General features: G+C 47.6%; 1 protein-coding gene across 1 annotated transcript in view; it reads right to left on the bottom strand.

Moving 5' to 3' along the window:
* Positions 1-18,409, bottom strand: part of SLIT1 (slit guidance ligand 1) — a 1,063,959-nt gene that overhangs the window by 729,426 nt on the left and 316,124 nt on the right. The window contains exon 5 of the mRNA XM_069611588.1: positions 17,220-17,291. Coding sequence (XP_069467689.1) covers positions 17,220-17,291 — 72 coding nt within the window. The remainder of the gene's footprint in view (positions 1-17,219; positions 17,292-18,409) is intronic.

Genomic DNA, 18,409 nt, shown 5'->3' with positions numbered 1-18,409 from the left:
TTCAAAAAAGCACAGACGAGCGTACACCCACTGTGCAGATGGTGGAATTCCTCACAGTTTTGCATACGTCTGTTCAACTACTTTACACCTAAAGGCGAGCATGAATGTAGGTTATGCTATGTTAGGGTATGGTATGTTATTGGAATTTATAGCATGCACTGCTGTCATCTGCATGGTCTCCAAGTGCTATGTGGTTCTGGAAGGAGAAGTGGAGTGTGGTTTGCTTAGAGGCTAAAAAGAAAAAGAAAAGGAGTTGAGTTTAACTTTTGATGTAAGTAGAACAAGGAGCACAAGGTGCCTATGTGGGTGTGATTTCTATGTGGCTATTTTGTTTCCAGATGGGATACCACAATTGTTTAACTTGCCAGGGTGCTTTGGTCAAGTGAGACGAGAGATGTGGACTTGTGAGTGTTTTGGTGGGCAGAGAGGGTTTTGCCTGGCCTCTAGTGCTGGCATGGTTGGTAGGCATGTAGTGAGTGAGGGTGGTTAATCATGACATTGTTAGTAAGTGAGAGGTCCTCCTGCTTTATTGTGTCTACCTAGATGTGAGACCACACCAGAGTACAATATGGAACAGTGCAATGTGGTTTCTTCTGGCTTACTTTATGTGAGACCACAATGGAGTACAATTGAGAACAGTGCAATGCGCGTTCTTATACATATCTAGATATGAGACACAATATATGGCACAATATTGAACATTCCAATGCATTTGCTTAGGGATACCGAGATGCGAGACCCATTATAATAATTGAGCGCAAAATGACATCTAAAGGGCCCCCATAGAAATAGGTGTAGTTAATAGCAGGTACGAGAACAGTTTGGAATTTTGTTGTGTTTTATTTTCAAATGAACAATCCTGTATGGCTTATTATACGTGCATATGTTGATTGAATGAACCCCAGATAGTCAAATAATGTTATTTTGCATATACTGCCATGCGTGCAAAGAGAGCTCTAACAGAAATAGAAACCAATGGCACACTTAAGAGAGAAAAAGCACATCTTGATACATTTATGAACATTTGAATGGTCTGCATTGACTCTACTAGATAACGGAAGGGAATTCCAAAGTAAGAAAGCCTCTCGACTGCTGGCACCAGTGACACCTGGCAGAAACGTCCCAAGCAACCAAAAAGAGACAATACAATGGAGCCGATTTGATCAATATCTGATAGATAATGGCTGGGTCAGCCTGCAAAGATTCAAACACGGGACCTTCAGATTTCACACAGATCTCTGCAGCATGTATTCATGAATGCACCAAGCTTTGCCTCTGGATCCCTTTCACGCGCATCCTCTCACACAGTCTTCATTCGACATCCTGGCTATCAAGTCCCTAAACACGTCTGAGATGCTTCACAGGGCAAGCCTTGCCATACGGTATCTGCATCGCCGTTGCATCCTCACCATGGGGACTAGTTGATGGTGTCACTCCTCTAACTTGTTCATTGAGCAATCTGGGAAGGTCACAATGTAACAATGAAAAGTCAGAGGACCTCTGTGCATTTAGCACACAACAGTCTTCACTTGATTCTGGGTTTCATAAATAACGCTCAATTGTGATTTTTCTAGTTGAACTATGGGGAGTGATTATAAATTGGCAGCTACAGTTAGACACCACTAGTTACAGGATTGTTCTGATGATGCTGCTTAAAAGCCAAGGTGATGCCCCAAAAGTCATAAAATGAGTGACATGACCAACTTTGGTGACAGGATCAGGGAGATCCTCAATTCCCATCATATAGAAGATCTCAGCAGGCTACACATCTTTGACCAGGGAATATATCCAGAAGCACTAAGGATCCTGGTAGTTGTGTGAGCTGCTGCCCGCAGATGTATTTCCTCTTTCCCCAGTGATTGCACCCCATGTTTATGCGTGGGCTCTACACACACACACACACTATCCAGTATTGCACAGACAGTCAATGTTAGGAGCCCCGTTTATCAGTTACCCTAGGCCGTTTGGTGTCACTATCCAGGGGTGTGGCCTGTGTAGTAACCAAGAGATTTCTTATTGGATACAACTTTACATCTTGTTCACCCTAAATTGAAAGTATGGAGTATACTGATCCTTTCCTTGCTTTTCAGAAGCTTCCAGACAACAACTGGAAGAAATGATATCCAGGGAGAAATGACTGATGTTAGTGATGCTTTTTATTGTAATGCAAATGCAGATGCAGTGATTATATTACATTGGCTCCCTGGGTAAAGTTTGAAACTGAAGGTTTAGCCAGAATTGGAATTCTGCACCAGTATGTTAACTGGTATAGCTGCAATCCTGGAGATTCAGTGATGCCTCTTCAATGCCCCCAGAATCTGGATCTGTGCAGAGAGCATTGCACTAAGCTGTATACAGGAGCACTGCAATCCACCTGAAGCAACGATAATGCGAATTGCTATTTGTCTCTACAGATTGATGGTTTGTCCTTAGTCTATAGGGAATATCCTTTACTTTTTACCCGGGTCCATTGGACAGTCACGGTTGGGGATGCCAAAGTGTCAGTGTCATAGGAGCAGTGGCCTGGTTTCTGAGTCCTCGCCTGACCTCCAGAACCCCCTTTTCATATCAGAGTGCACATAAATCATCACAAAGACGACATAAAGAGAAAGGGCCAGAGGGACACCAAAACAATCTCGGAATAAAAGAAGATCCATACTCAAAATCAGAATTCAGGATTCATAACAAACTGGTGGAGTTGCATCTGGGCACTCAATATGGAGAACATCTGAAGGAAATGGTGCATTTGAAAGCACATTGCTCCGGTAACAGTCTATGAAACTGCAAGTTGGACAGAGGAATAAGTGGTTAGCCCTGAAGAGTGGTCCATGCTGGTCTGCCTGACCGGCCCTATGGGCACTGCGTTAGTTCCCTACGGACCAGTCTGAATCTGAAAAACTATTGCTTTCATCAGTTGCCCCCCCCCTCATTTATTTGAATGTCCTTATTTCTTTTTATTATATGGTCTCTAGAATCACTTTGTTTTGTGGAGCATGCACAAAGACTCAATGTCTATTCTCAAATTGTGTCTACAGGAAAATATGCTGTTTGTGCCAGTATAGCCTTCCAAATATGAGTAAATCAGCGTTTTTCTCCCCCCTGCTATTTTAGAAACGTGCAGCTTAAAACTTCATCTCTTTTGTAGAATTAACTTCTGGCAGGTCTGAATTTCATCCTTTAGTTTATGTCCGTGTAGTTATTAAAGAAAAAAACATGTCTGCATGGTTTGATTTTCCCTGATTCTTTCTCTCTCTTCTCAGAAAGTTGTTAACTTGTTCTGCACAGTTAACCTTTTAATCCAGGAGGGCAGTGCCCCTCAATCTGAAACGGGTGGTGCCTGTGTGAGCCCAGGGCCATCACAGCAGAGGCAGGAAAGGACTCGAGGCACATCCTCGCTGTGACTTGAGCACCCATTGCAAGCCATGTCATTACAGGGTTAACTAGTATTTATTTTCCCATGCTGGCCCTCTTTCAGCACTTCAAGTGCGTGAAAAAAACCACACGAGGGAAAGGAATTTGAAAACATACACGAAAGAAAGGAAAGCAGTGAAGTGAAAAGGCAGCAGCAAACCACTCCACAGGAAGGAATGCCTTCTTTACTATAAACGCGGGGGCCTGGGGGTGGCATTTCATCCCTGGTGATGGCCTCCTTTTATCACGCTATTGGATTCATTAGGGTCTCCAAAGCCTCAGCTAATTGTGCGGAAAGCGATGACATAATGGGAGCGTGAGTGCTTCTGAAATGCACCACGCTGATAGGCCAATCAAGAGCGATTCAGACGTGCCAGAGGTGAGAGGAGATGGGAGGAAGTGCCACCTGCACATTCTTGGGTCAAACGCACCAGACGTAACATGGGCAGCGTCGGCGCTTGAGGCCCCAGCATCACCTGGGAATAGCGTCCAGAAAAAATGCTCTGCATCAGGGCCGGCCTTAGCGCAGGGACGACAGGGCAACCACCCGGGGCACCATTAGCCCCGCCGCCATGCCATCTCAGGGGAGTCTTTCAAGGTCTCCCTGAGATGGTGTGGTCGGAGAAGGCGCAGCAGGTACCCTATTGAAATGAAATCCACCCGCTCTTTGGAGCGGGGCGCATTTAATAACTATAGGGCCCTGATGCTTTCGCATTAACGCCTTTTGACAAATTTGGCAGCACCACCCCTCCCAGCATGACCAGGGGCATGCCGGGGGAGGGGGGCATATTTTTGTCTTGCTGCCCGGCGTGCTGCCACCCCTTAATGCCAGCCCTGCTCGGCATCGCTGATTGCAGCAGGATCCTACGATCTACCTAGGGCGGCCAACCGGTTCGTATTTTGCTGGACTGCCCAGTTTTGTGGGCTTTGACCCGCATCCCGCACATAGCCTGCCCGGGATGGGTAATAGTCCTGGCTTCTCCTTTGTATCAGTATCAACTCTCCAACTCCTTACCAGTTCGAACTTCACCTTTTTCATCACATGATGCTTCAAATCACAGGGAAGCACAGCCGCTCCCCTTGAGATCTCCCTTTGTGGCAAGTCAGCATTACAGTAAGAGCTAAGAGAGGTCCATGTCATGACTATGGTCCCTTAGGAGGTGCAAACAGTGGGTGTTAATGAATGGTAAGGCAGCATAACAGTGCATGGCTCGTGCAGATGACTTCAAATTGCATTGCGTTTTATTTCACTGTGGATACAGGTTTCAAACCCCAATGAGATGTGTTTAGGTTCATATACCTTTACAGTTGCACCTCTAAATTTCCTTTCATGGGGAGGGAAATTAAAGCTATAAACATGCTCTTTTTGCTTAACATGTTTATGTAACAATTCATCTAATGTCAGGTTAGGGTCTGTATCTTTTCAAGGGAATAACCACCACAGCATAATGCTCAATCATGTTGCAGCTTATGCTGTTACTTCATTAAAACGGATCCCATGATCTTTTAAGGAAGGTACCAGGAGACTGAAAGGCATGGGGCAAGGCTTCTGTTTCTAGCTTGTGTTTAAGGAGCACGTTCAGTAAAGGATAGTCCTTTCTGCATTGAATAACCCTTTTAGGAACTTGTTGGAACAATTCTTATAAGAGTTTTTAATTGTAGTATTTATTACTTAGGTGGAACCAATATTGGTGGAATTTTTCTCCAATTCTTGTATAGGTTAGTTCTTATGTCATGTTGTGTACTTTTCAAGGCAATAACATGAATCGTTATTTAAGCTTTTGAAGCCCAACTTTAACAAATTAATATATGCACTACAGCAGGAAGCTATCCAGTCAAGTGCTTATATTGCAGACATGCCCAAATCCTGGTTTGACCACTTAAACAAGGTGTTTGATCCTGGGCAAATGTTTACTCTCACTGGGTCTCATTAAGAGTATGGAGGTAGCCATGGTGCTAGTAGCGCCATGGCTACCCCCATACTGCATACCGGGTCCGGGTTCTCGGTATGGGGACTTACCGGGTCATTCCAATTTTTGAGGACCCCGTAATTCCCCATTCTGAAAACCATTCCCCATTCCCATTCGAGCCCCCATAGGGCTCAATGGGAATGGGGAAGGAGCTAATAACAGGTCCGCAAATAGCGGGCCCGTTATTAGCTCCCTGGTCTCTTAGCGGCTCCCGCTAAGGCGGCTGGTAAAACCAGCCGGTCTTAGTGGGACCCGCTAAGGGACCTCGGAATGCGGCGGTAGGGGGTTAACGGCACCGGCATCCTTACCGGTGCCGTTAACCCCTTACCACCAGCCTCATCATGAGGCCCTTGTCTTGTTTTCCAAAATTGGGAAACCCTAGAAGAAATTCAGTTTCCATCTTTTTCTATGAAAAGTAAATCTGCTCTCATGGTTTGCCAGTGCATGGAGGTTCTCTATGGACAGTAATAATCACCATTCATATAGTGCGCACCACAAAGTTGTTTGGCTCTTGTCTTACACATGGACACTTCTTTTAGTGTCCCTACCAGTGATCCACTAGAGTATCAAAGTCTGATGTCCCTCTTGCAATGTTATTTTCTGCGATGTCAGTACATATGTAAATTAGTGGGTCTGCATGGCTTTTTCTGCACAAGACCTCAGAAATCCTAGGCGAGGCCCTGGAGACACATCTAACAGGTCAGTGCCCTCTATGCATAACAGTTCCACAGGCTTGTCAGTTTTCTTCTGTGCTGTGTGTGTGTTAAAATGCCTTCACCATAAATGTCACCAGAAAAGTGGATATGTGGGAAAACTTAAGTACTGCACCAACAGGTGTTGTGGGCAAAGGCTATGGATCCGGGTAAGTTAGCTGCCCTGACTACCATGTGTAGGACAAGGATCTGGACGCCATCATGGCTTCCCTCGAGGGAATCCTGCACTGGGGGTGAGGGGACAGTGGAGTGCCTATAAGGGTGTAAACGAGAGGGGAGGAAAGGCCAAGGAGGTCCAATGTGGCCCAAGCATGACATATCCCCCAGAAAAGAAAAGTTAAAAAGCAGCAACAAGAGAGGCTCCTATAGCTCGTTCACCAGTGGAAGTGGTAGTGGTAGATACCCCCACAGCAGCCACTGGGCCAGTCCCCAGTGAGCCTGCGGGGGGCCGGAACAAGGGGCACGGGTAAGCAGGGGATAAATGCACTGGGGCAGGGGGGCCCCACAGAGAGCAGGATGCCCTAGGTGGCATTGGGGATAGGGAAATAACCCCTGGGCAATGAACAAAATCCAGAACATCCCATGGGGAATGGGGAACTGGCAAGGGCCCGGGTATGGCTGGAGGGCCCCAGGGCCATGGAATTCGGGTGGTGGTACCGTATAGCAAGCAGGGGGTAATTGTGGGGGATGTGAAGTGGGGCCACAACAGCAGCCATGGCCAGTGCCAGTCGGGGCACCCTGTCCTCTGGCATCTGCTCCATCTGGGGAAGGGAGCTCAACAGCACCACCCACCCAGGAGGTGGAGGATAACAGTGGAGGGGCAAGCGTTGCCACAACAGGAGGGGAGAAGGCTGGACAACTGGGGGTTCAAGTGACAGGGGAAGCCACAGGGACCCTGCCAACAGTGGCAATGGGGGCAACGCCAGGTACGGGCCTTGGCACGCCGGGAGGGGTGAGCAATACAAGTGGTACGGGGGGCGAAAAAGTGGCACTGACAACGGCAGCAGGGATATCTTCAGGGGGCGAGGCTGCTGAGATGGCCACCGCTCCAGGTCACGCAATTACACCAGGTATGCTTACATGGCACACAACGCAGACACAAAGGAAAAAATGTGGAAGGATAAATACATTGATATCTTCTCATTGCTGGATTACAGGAGAGTTGAAGAATGCACGGACTCAAAGGGAGAAGGGAAAGATACACAATTCTTTGTTGAAAAGTCCGCAGTCAATTGGGCCACTATCATTTCTGCAATCCCTGAGTTAGACCAGAGGTTATGGTTCTATCCTCATGTACCATGACTGTGCTTTTGGGGATTGGTTAGTATATGATGAAAGGATCGGGGTGCCAAGGCAGGGAATGCGCAAATGACCTGAGGAACCATGGTAATGGATTTGTGGGCAAGTTGCACAATGGTTCGCACTACGTCCAGCAAAAGCTTTGGAACAGGGAGGCAGACACAGCCCTTTCAGAGCATTATAGGATCAGGGAATAAGATGGGAGCCTGTTGGGCCTTTAATAAAACAATGTATGCAAGACCAGTGTACAAATTTAAACACATCTGTTTGTTTTGTGGGATGTTCGGGCATGGGGAGGCCAAGTGTGCAACGAGAAAGAAAGAGCGTAAGCAAGGGGTTGGCACTGGGAAGTCCACCAGTGGGCTTACCCGCGCCGGTATGGGTGGGCGTGCTAATGTATTGGGCAAATGTGTACCATCGGCATAAGGAGTCCAAGTACTACTAGAAGGTTTCTCTAGAGGTTCCAGGATTCCGTTGCAGGTGTTTACAACTCCAGCAGTCCCAAGGTAGGGTGGGGCACAAAAAAGCCAACCAGGATTGGTGCTTGACAGAGTGGACAAAGAGTGGAAGCTGGGCGGATGGTGGGGCCTTTCTCGTCCCCGCCCCAGCCAAACTTTGTATGTTCACCAGTGGGGATCGTTCCTCAAAAAAGAACCTGGGAAATTCAGACTGATTCACAACTTAATCATTTCCTAAGGGTGCATCGTTGAATGATGCTATTGATGAGGAGTTGTGCTCCGTCAGGTAAGCGTCAGCTGATGGGGTACTGCTGATGTTACCGAAATTGGGGAGAGGGGCCTTTCTGGCAAAATCTGACATCAAATCGGCATTCCGATTATTGCCAGTGCACCCAGATGATTACCATTTACTGGGTTTCCAAGTGGGGGGAGGATTCTACCTTGACAAGTGCATGCTGATGGTGTGTTCAATATCATGTCCCTACTTCGAGGCATTCAGCACATTTTTGGAGTCGGCAACAAAGAGAGAATGCAAGGGAGCCTAAGTGCTTCATTACCTGGAGGATGTCTTATTCATGGGCCCGGTGGGATCAGATCAGTGCAGGAGGCCTATGGAGGCATTTCAGAGAGTGACAGAGGAATTGGGAGTACCACTCGCAGAAGTGAAAATGGAGGGGCCCCTGACATCGCTCTGTTTTTTGGGCATCGAAATAGACCTGGAAAAGGTGGGGAGCAGCCTGCCCGAGGACAAGGTCAGGGACTTCAGAGAGGCAGCAGCAACTTGCTTGTGGGCAAAGAAAGTGATCATGGGTCAGCTACAGAGCTTGCTGGGGCAACTGAACTTTGCCCTGCATATTATCCCAATGGGCAGGCCACTCTCCAGGCAATTGCAGGGGCCATGTCTGAGTTAACAAAGACACACCATCACACTAGGCTTTCCAGAGAGCTAAAAGATTACCTTGTGATCTGGGACACCTTCCTGCCTGAATTCAACAGCGTGTTGTTGTCGCCAGCTGAGGCAAAGAACATCAAGCAACTGGACCTCTACACTGATGCAGCAGGTAGCATAGGTCTTGGGGCCATTCTGGGAAACAGATGGTGCGGATAGCAGTGGCCAGACAGCTGGGTGGGTAGTGCCCTGACCAGGAGCGTTACATTTTTAGAACTGTTCCCCATAATAGTGGAAGAAGAGATTTGGGATGCGGAGCTGGAGGACAGAGATGTGATGTCCTGGTCAGACAGAATGTCCGTGGTGTGCTCCATTAACAGTCAAAAGGCGGAATTCCCCATGGTTCTAAAATTGCTGAAAAATTGTTTTTGCCATGTTTAAAAAACAATGTGCGGTTTCAGGCAAAATATGTGCCGGGTATTAACAATAAAGTGGCTGACGCCTTGCCCCATTTTAATTACAGGAGTTCCAGCTGTGTCTGTTCACAGCAGCCCCGCAATGACACAGTTTCTCGAGACACTATGGGGGCATGGTGCCTAGAGTTGGCTCTTCTGATTGAGGGATCAGTTTCACAAAAACACACAAATCATATCTGAAGTGTTTCAAGGAACTAAGAGAGTTCTGTCACAAACAGGGTTTGGTGGACATATTCCAAAGGGACAGCATAAGGCAATTCCTGGGGCATGTGCAGGCTTTGGGGGTATCGCTAGGGGCGGCCAGAACAAAAATGGCCACCATCCAGTTTTTTGCGGGGTTAAAAGAGAGTGCACCCCCTTCTGTAGATTTTGCAGTAAAAAAGGACATGATAGGGTGGAGAAGGATAGCACTCCCAAAGGGGAGACAGAAGATGACCACTCAATCCCGAGAAACTGGCCGCAATTATGGGGCACCAGGGGGAAATTTGCAGGGATGCTTGGGAAGTATCTTTGTTCAGGGCAGCTTTTGCTATGGCTTACAGAACAGACGGGGCGGGCGGGGGTTGGGGGGTGGGTTGGCCGTGAGGACCTTTCAAGGTAGAGGGATGACCAGATACATCTCTGATTGAGAAAATCCAAAACAGATCAGGAGGGAAAGGAAATGGGGGGGGTCTCACTGAGGAGGCAGGTCAAAGCAGAAATCTGCCTGGTAAGGTTGTTGGGAGCATTCCTGGCCTTTAGTGGGGAAGAAGGAGGTCCCTTGTTCCAACTTAGGGATGGATCGTGCCTCTCTAGATTTCAATTCAAGAAAGTCTTTGAGAAAGCCGTGGTGGGAGTAGGGCTTGGGTGGGATAGGCTTTGCCCCTCATTTCTTCCGGATTGGGGCAGCCACCACCGCAGCCAGGTTTGGGTGCAAGGAAAGTGAAATTAAGGAAATTGAGCGTTGAAAATCCAGGCCTTACAAAGGGTACATTAGGGCCCACTTGGAATGTTGATGTGGGTCAGGTAAGGGAAGAAAAAGGAAAAGGCAGGGGAACGGGCTGGTCCCAGGACTGTGATACTGAAAATACTATGCCTCATTACACGGTAGGCGGTAACCATGGCGCTATTAGCGCCATGGTTGCCGCCGGTACCGTACCGAGTCCGCCTTGGTGGATGGCGGAATTACCGCCCTACTCCAAGGTGAGCGGGGGCGGTAATTCCCCATTCACCAAGGCCCTTCCCCATTCCCATTTTTGCCCCCATAGGGCATAATGGGAATGGGGAAGGTGCTAATATGGTACCGCAAATTGTGGTACCGTAATTAGCTCCGAGGTCCCTTTGCGGGTCCCGTCCTTAACGCCTGGAAAAACCAGGCGTTAAGAGAGGAACCGCAAAGGGACCTCGTAGTAAGGCGGTAAGGGTTTACCGGTACCGGTGCCCTTACCGGTATCGGTAAACCCTTACCGCCTACCGTGTAATGAGGCTATAATGTGTGGTGCTGGGGAGACATGGGTCTCCAATGATTGTGTCTAACATACTCTCTTGTGTCTACCTGCATAGGGCAGATGACGAACACCAGTGGTGTGGGTCGTGGGGCACCCATTCATAAGGAGAATGGAGCGGAGCATGCAGAGCTGTCGGATTTGTTGTCAGATGCCGCAGAGTTTGACTTACACTGCATTGGTGCTGGGGGTTTGCAGGTACACCAAGTTTGTCGGGTGTTGGAGGAGAGGAGATGAAGGAGAGGGTTGCCAGATCCAAACCTGCTGATCTTGCATATAGGGGGCCATTTTCTGGTACAGCTGGGGAGAATGGGGCTGATCTTGAACCTATTGTCACTGTTTGGTTGGTTTGGAAAATTTTGCCCAAAGTCATTGCTCGCGTGGTCACAAATTATAACCAGGTTGAACTGGGGGCTAGCAGTGCCTTTGTGCCTTTGAACATTGCAGCATGGAAGATGAACACAGAGATGGCCCGGCTTGCCAGATGTAATGGGTGACTTTGGATCATAGAGAATGGACTATTAAGAGGACGAGAGACTTGTCATCATGATGGGGTGCTCATTTATTATAGAACTTTTTGGCAGTAATGAGAACATTTATAAATGTATGGGGGTCACATAATTGTGGGTCCGTGCCCCTGCGACAGGTGGGGAGGACCACAGGGACAATAGAATTATGGGAAGTGGAGGGCGCAGTACGCCCCTCTGTGGAATTCATGGACAGCTGTCTGGTGGTCCCGGTGGGGGAGAAGGTGTGGGGCGGAGTTAGGAGGCAAGTTGGGTAATGAAGGCTCGGTCTCCTGGGATGGCCCCCCTACGCAGAGAAGGGCATGGTGAGGACAGGATAAGGCCTCGTCACCATGCGCCGCCTTGAAGGTGAGAGGGTGTGATCAGCCTGGACCACCTGTTAGTGTTAGGAGATTTATTGTTATTTGTGAGGTGTGGTTTTTAAGTCACGTTTTTTGGTTATAATGTGTGATGAAAGGAATAGAAATGTGGCCGATATGGCATTCAAAAAGAGAAGGTGTCAAGTGTGTTTCTCATGACACTGCATGTCCCCCCTGCAGAGCCCAATGCTACATGCCATGATGGTGCCACTTCAAAGTGATTGACCACTTTGTGGGCAATGACCAATCTGGCCAAATTTTGACTGGCAGATTGTTAAATCAGCATGTACTTGATTTTATCTTGTGTTTGAGTGGAAACCGGTTAATTTTACTTCTATTGGTGCAGCTCTGTGTTTCTACTGATGGTGTGTCAATCTCTCCTGCCTGAAAACTAGCAGCACTTAGACATAGGACAACTGCCAGTCTAAGCCAAAAGAGTCAATATGGGTACTCTCCCAACTCTGCCATGCCCTGGCATTAGCCTCAGCACAGACCTATCCAGATGTTGGGAGAAAAGGGCAATGCTATGATCCAGCAATGGGCACACATGGGCAGGTGCTATAGACAACTAGGTAAGGATGTAATAGACGCTAGCGTTATTCAGGTGTGTTGTGTACCTGTGTGGCGTAGTTGTACTGCATGATGCTCTTACAAACACATCATTCTGAGAACAATGGATTCTAACATATGGAGTTATGCTGAGTCTGGTGATGTGTAGGTGTATGAAGGTCCTTTTGGAGTCTGTACACATTCGAGGTTTGGATTATTGGTCAAGTAACCCCTGAGTGACTACCAAATCACTCAACTCAGGACTATCAAAAAGGCCTGTTGAGTCTAAACTTGGAGAACCCACCTCAATGAGAATGTGGCACTTAGACGCTCCTGCAAGGGACTTAAGGAAACCTGAGCACACTAGTCTTTCAATTTATTATACATTGTGAGCCGCCAAGAGTTCAGAAAACACAGTACCATATGGAAATTGTTAAAGTTTTAATTTAATTTAATGTAAGGCATTTGGTAAAGTGGGGTCTATGTGGGGTTTAAGTCTTTCAAATGGATTAAATCGAAGTTCACAGTACATTTTTCACAATGTATCCAGTGAACACAAACTAGCGCAAGTCGCATTAACTTAGTTTTATGGTGGAGTATCACAGATTTGAAGCGTTTTAGTCATGCATATAACACTTGCGGAATGCAACTCTTGGTTTGCAGGAAGTCCCTTACGTGTGCTTAGGGGTGTCTCCAGTTCTTCAACAGCTAAAGGCCAAATGCTGGCACAGATCATGGGACAGCAGGCAAGTAAAGGACGTACAACTGCTACATTCGTTGAGTAATTAAAAACCTTTCAAAAGACTCCTGGGATATCCTCAAAAGACCGACTTATATAGATTACATATGTTACATTGTCATCCCCAGTGTAGGCCCGTCTTCCCCTCTATAGGGTTAGATGGCATAAACCCTAACACTCAAATCCCGCCTTCAAACACAGGAGCGGTTCTAGGGCAAGGCAAGACTAGCGCACCACCAGCCTTCCATTACTGTGCAGGTAGGAGTTCTCTGCACGAAGACAGTGGGCTTGAAGGCATCAGCGGTGACTGTCATGCCTGCTGGGAGCCAGCCACTGCATCAGGTCTAACGTAGGCGGAGAACCTGGGCCGGCTTCTCGCAGGCTGGCGGCGTGGGGTGGCTTCCTGGTAAGCTGATGCACCGTAGCGGCCTTCATGCAGAAAGCCCTTCCTTTAGTATAATGGTGGCAGGTCGCAACAATCACAGAGCTTCTCACACCTCAGCTGTCCACTCCGTGGAGTACCGACAAGGTAAGGTTGCCAGATAATGCCACGTCATCGGTGACAACTTATTCAAGTCCTGGGATTTCATGGAACTGTCAATGGCCTTCTAGGAAATATAGCCCTGTTTTATTTCCATTGAAAACAAACGAAGCAAAGGCGGGACTAGAAGCTGCCCTCCCTGGTGACACGGAGTCACCTGGACACCTTGTGAAAAGGCTTCGTGGAGGTCGAGGGAGGGCAGTAACACCCAACATTGTGAACAAGCAGAGGGCTGGTCTTTCCATCTAAGTGCCTTAAGATTCCTAAGGCTGGCCACTAAAAGTGACTTAGCAGCACCCAAAGGATCTGTTTGCCATTATTCCTGCACCCATTACACCAATGCACACATGTGCCTGCCTCCCGTTCATGGCTGCTCAGTGTAAAATACGGGGGACTGTTGAATTCTGACTGTAAGGTGTGAATGGGGGCGAATTAGTGACTTCCGTATTTATAATAAGGCATATGACAGACCTCTGTTTGGCACAATCTGTTGGTGTTCCTGCTTCAAAGTCAGTGGTGGAAATGGAAAAAATGTGGTGGGGGATCCCACAACACAAGGGCCGGGTGGGGGAGGAGTTGGGGGGCGGTGCCCGAGGGGCGTGGTCTAGAGGGTGCGGGGCTCGTAGTGTACTTCCAGCAATGCTGGAATCCTAAAACAAAAAAAACAAAAAATAGCCCGCGACGGCACTTACCGCGGCTTTGGCACTGGTGTGTAATGCACAATGCTCACTACATGTACAACTGATTCCTTTCAGTTGTTCATGTAGCGAGCATTGTGCATTTTTTTGTTTTTGTTGGAAGACTTTAAAAAAAAAACGCCCGCGTGCCGTCGCGGGCGTTCTTTTTTTTTTTTTTTTAAGCCTTCCAGCGTGGTTCATGATCTTGGGCGGCTGACTCTGGCCGGATCCCGAGATAGGGCTCAATTTCTGGTGCCGGATCTCAGATCCGCCGAGAGCCGGCCCAATGAGAAGCACTGTTCAAAGTGCCCTCTCCACTAGCCGTGCCAGGCTCGTTCTCGTGTTGATGATGATTTTCCTTACAGGACCTACAAGGGCTGCCATCTAATTCACAGGGGCCTTTCCTCACTGGCAGGCCATGGTTCCCTGCTGGCAGCCCCACTGCCAGCGGAGGAACAGCTGGGCCTGCATATGCATCAGGGCACTGCTGCTGCCTGCTCACCCATCACTGGGAAAGGCTCATATCAACTTCCGCAGCATTGCACAAGGCTCAGCAGTGCGCACAGAAACGACCCATCAATGGCACATTTTCCTCTAATAATGTAAAGAATTGAACACAATGTTTCCTGCTGCTGTGCCACCACATCTCGAAGTGAGGGGGAACTCGAAGGAACAGTGTCATTTCAACATTCTTAGCACAAACCACGCCTTATCGTAATATCCAAAGGTACACCAAGCAACAGTGCATAGCAATTGCTCCTGTACCTCCCACACCAGAGGCGCAATATCGGCGCAGTTGCATTGAGCGCAGAATGCGCTGCTGACAGATCAGATTACACATATGCAAATTGATGCCGCTCCTTTGCAACAAAAAAAAAACATCAACCATGCAGATATGACCGAACCATTGAAGCGCCTGTCATCTAAATCCAGTTAACGACGCCCTCGAGGGATATGCCATCACCGAGTCCCACCCGCAAAGCACAGATGTTCGTCCGACACGTGTGAGCTGCCCAGCGCTAATGAGGAATACAGTTAAATGCAATTGTGCTTGAAAAAAAAAATCCGAGGCCCTCGATATTCCCGAATATCTGCACGGAAGATACTGCCCTGCTCCCTCGGAAATGTCGCGGCGCTGCAGATGGCGTAATTAAGCGCACCTCCTCAGCCGTAGCTGCGAAGAAATGATATTGCAAACTACAGGAGAGATAATTCTCCCCTCGGCCGATGCAGCAAGGCATCCCATTATATGTATTGCAGTCCTGAGTGAGAATCGTCAGTTTCAGAAGGCAAATGAAGACATCGACCAAGAGCCTGTAGCCACGGACACACTCGCTCGGGACTGGGGTACGGGGAGGTGGCATTGTATGCTCTCCTTCAATCCTGACTCATATTAAGTGCTAAGGGACGTGTATGTTGGTTTCCGAAAAGAAAAGTGGAGGGACTCTTCAGGCAGTGGGACGTGACGTCACCAGAAATTAGCATATCAATGTGACATATGCACATTTAATTCAATAGGCATTCCATAACCATACAAATTGCACAGAGAGAGTGCCATATGCCTTTCATAAAATCAACACCCACCAAAAACGATGAGAGGATATTTTCTTCTAATTGTGTTTGAAAATGTTAAAATGTATGGATGCTTCAAACCCCAAGAATCAATACCAATGTTTGCCCTGACATATGCAGTCCCGAAATATGCCATTTCAACTTTAGTTGTATTTTTCATCAGGTTATCTGGTGCAGTGGTGCAGTGCCTGACCTGCGGTTCGAGTCCCCAGGTAGGCATACATTCAAAGAAGACAGTCAAATATTCACATTTTACATACAAACTCTAACATACCCAGAGGGACTGCGTCCCCGACCACTCGCGTGTACCCTCGACTTGAGCCATGTTTGTTACCATAAGGAATCGTTGTAGGCTCCGCCCACCCCCGCAGTTAAGTGTGTTAAGCCAGACATAAAAAATAAAAAAAACGTTCTTGCTCCCCTGATGTCTTCAAGGTCAGACAGAGCTAGATGGACAAGAACACTCTTCTCCACAGTGGGTCCTTTCTCTCATTGCCCCCACACTAGAAAAAGTAAAACTATCCAGACCAGAGTGCATGGGATTCGTGATACTAGGCCTATTTGCATATTAGCTCTGCATGTTTACTGTCCCACTGATGAAGGCATGCGCAGTACAATTGACTGAATTATAGTCCAGCTGTTACTTATGTATTCTCGCCACTATTCTTACTGCACTCCCGCTGTGAAGAGTGGTCCTCTGAGCCAGGCCGCTTCATCCCGCAGATCACAGAAATTGGCATTTTACAATCATTAGTATTCACGAAGGTTACCTCCAACAAGCCCCCTTCCACGTGTATGCTCCAAAATCACTGCTTTTGAAGAAAGTGCTGCAGTCGGCAGTTTGCCAAGCGGAGGCTGCAAGTAGGCGCGGACACTGCCTGATATTGACGCGGCCGCCGCTTAGTGACGCAGTGCAACTGAAGCCATGTGTAATACCCTACATCACCCTGGAGCGTCTTGTATACATGCAGCACATTATCAAATAGCATAACATGAATATATCACATCATAAGAAGCAAGGCCTGGTTGATAAGGCATGTATCTCACCAGGGGCCAAAATCTCTGTGTTACCCCTACACATACTGTAGAATCTTGGTCAGACTGCATTATTTACCCCTCAGATCAGAGCACCGATCTCTAAACTGTGGTGCCATGCGGCAGGGACATGCATGTCATAAGTAAATCATGATGCGTGCCCATTGCAGAATATGATTCATGTTTGCACGGTCATGATGGTCGGCAATGAGATTTTGTGATGAAAAAAAGTACCAAGTAGATGAGCTTTGGAGGAGGAGATAGATAAGACACACAGTTAAGAGTATTTGGGAAGCCTCATCAACAAAACGTTGCCTTCATTGGGAAACATGAGGTGGGTCCTGGGAATTTGTTTCAAGATTCTTATTTGTCTAAACCTTTGTGTGGCGTGCCCGTGGTCCATCCCCTCCTCAGTTATTGCATTGTCAGATATACTTTGACACTCCACTCCAGTGTGCAATGTTTTAATTTTCCATGTGGTCAACACCCCAGGCTCTAGTCAGAACCCTCTGGTACTCACAGTCGGGAGAGCGCCTGGTTGTTTTGGAACAGCAGCTCAGGGAGGGAGATCAGCTGGTTCCGGTTCAGCCGCCTAGGGAAGAGGAAACAAACACCACAAATCAGTTTCATTCACTGCTGCGCGCATTGTCCCGGCACAGCTGTTAATCCATTTCAGGGCTATTACCACAATCCTCCGTGGAACCACCCACCTTACCCAAGCAGTGCAATCATGCTTAAGAAATGTGCAACCAACCTTAAACATGGCTTTATACTCTTTTCAAACTGCCAGAGGTGACCATGACGCATGAAGAATTATAATTGATTTGCCCGTACATGGGGTCGCATTTCAAGCGTGCGACCCCTAAGCGCGTCGCCCCTTTGCCCAGTTAAGGTTTCATGTGCCGTCGCCCAGGTCTTCTCTTTACACTGACCTGGGTGTGTGATCAATGCAAGTCGTTAAGCTTACTCTATCCGTACCTGTCCTTTAAATCTTTCTATAATATCCTTTTCAACATGTAACCGTATTAAAATAAACCCCTCAGAAAATCAAATTAACCTAATCTAATTTCTCCATGATATCCAATCTGTCTCACACTTCTGGTTTGCATCGGACTCTAATTCTTTGATTTGTCCCACAATTAGGTTCTCAATTAACCCTTAGTCACATAAGTCAGTATGTTATGTAAAGAGGAATTTTCTGACTGCATGTATTCACAAGGATAGGAAAGCTGTGACTTCAGGCTGCATTGCTATTGGGGAATTGAATTGATATTTTATTTATATCGCGCTCATACACAAGTGTTTCAGAGCGCGAAAAGGCAGGGGAGGGGAACATGGGAGAGCAAAACAGCAACGATCTTACTAGGCCCAGTGACATTGAGAACGCGCAAGTGCATGGACAAGGGGAAAGGGGAAACGTGCACGGAAGAGGCGAGAAGCGGAAACAGGAAGAGATACCCAAGTACCATGCTGATTTACTGATTGTGTGTAGATTCCAGTACTCGTGTTAGTACTGGTGACCCACAGAGTCACCTGAGTGAACTCCAGCCCAAAACCAGTCCACATCTCACAGGCTCAAGACAGGTCTACATGTTGCTTCATCATTCCTCACATTTTATGTATCATGATTTATCCCTCATCAATGACGGGAACCAACAGCAATAAACCCATGAAATAGAATAGATTTAGAATTACAGTGGGAGACCCCAA

Source organism: Ambystoma mexicanum, chromosome 8 (assembly GCF_040938575.1).
Source record: "Ambystoma mexicanum isolate Mex_15411 chromosome 8, UKY_AmexF1_1, whole genome shotgun sequence".
Taxonomy (NCBI): domain Eukaryota; kingdom Metazoa; phylum Chordata; class Amphibia; order Caudata; family Ambystomatidae; genus Ambystoma; species Ambystoma mexicanum.
The sequence above is the reverse complement of the archived record's forward strand: the minus strand, read 5'-3'. Positions and strand labels throughout refer to the sequence as shown.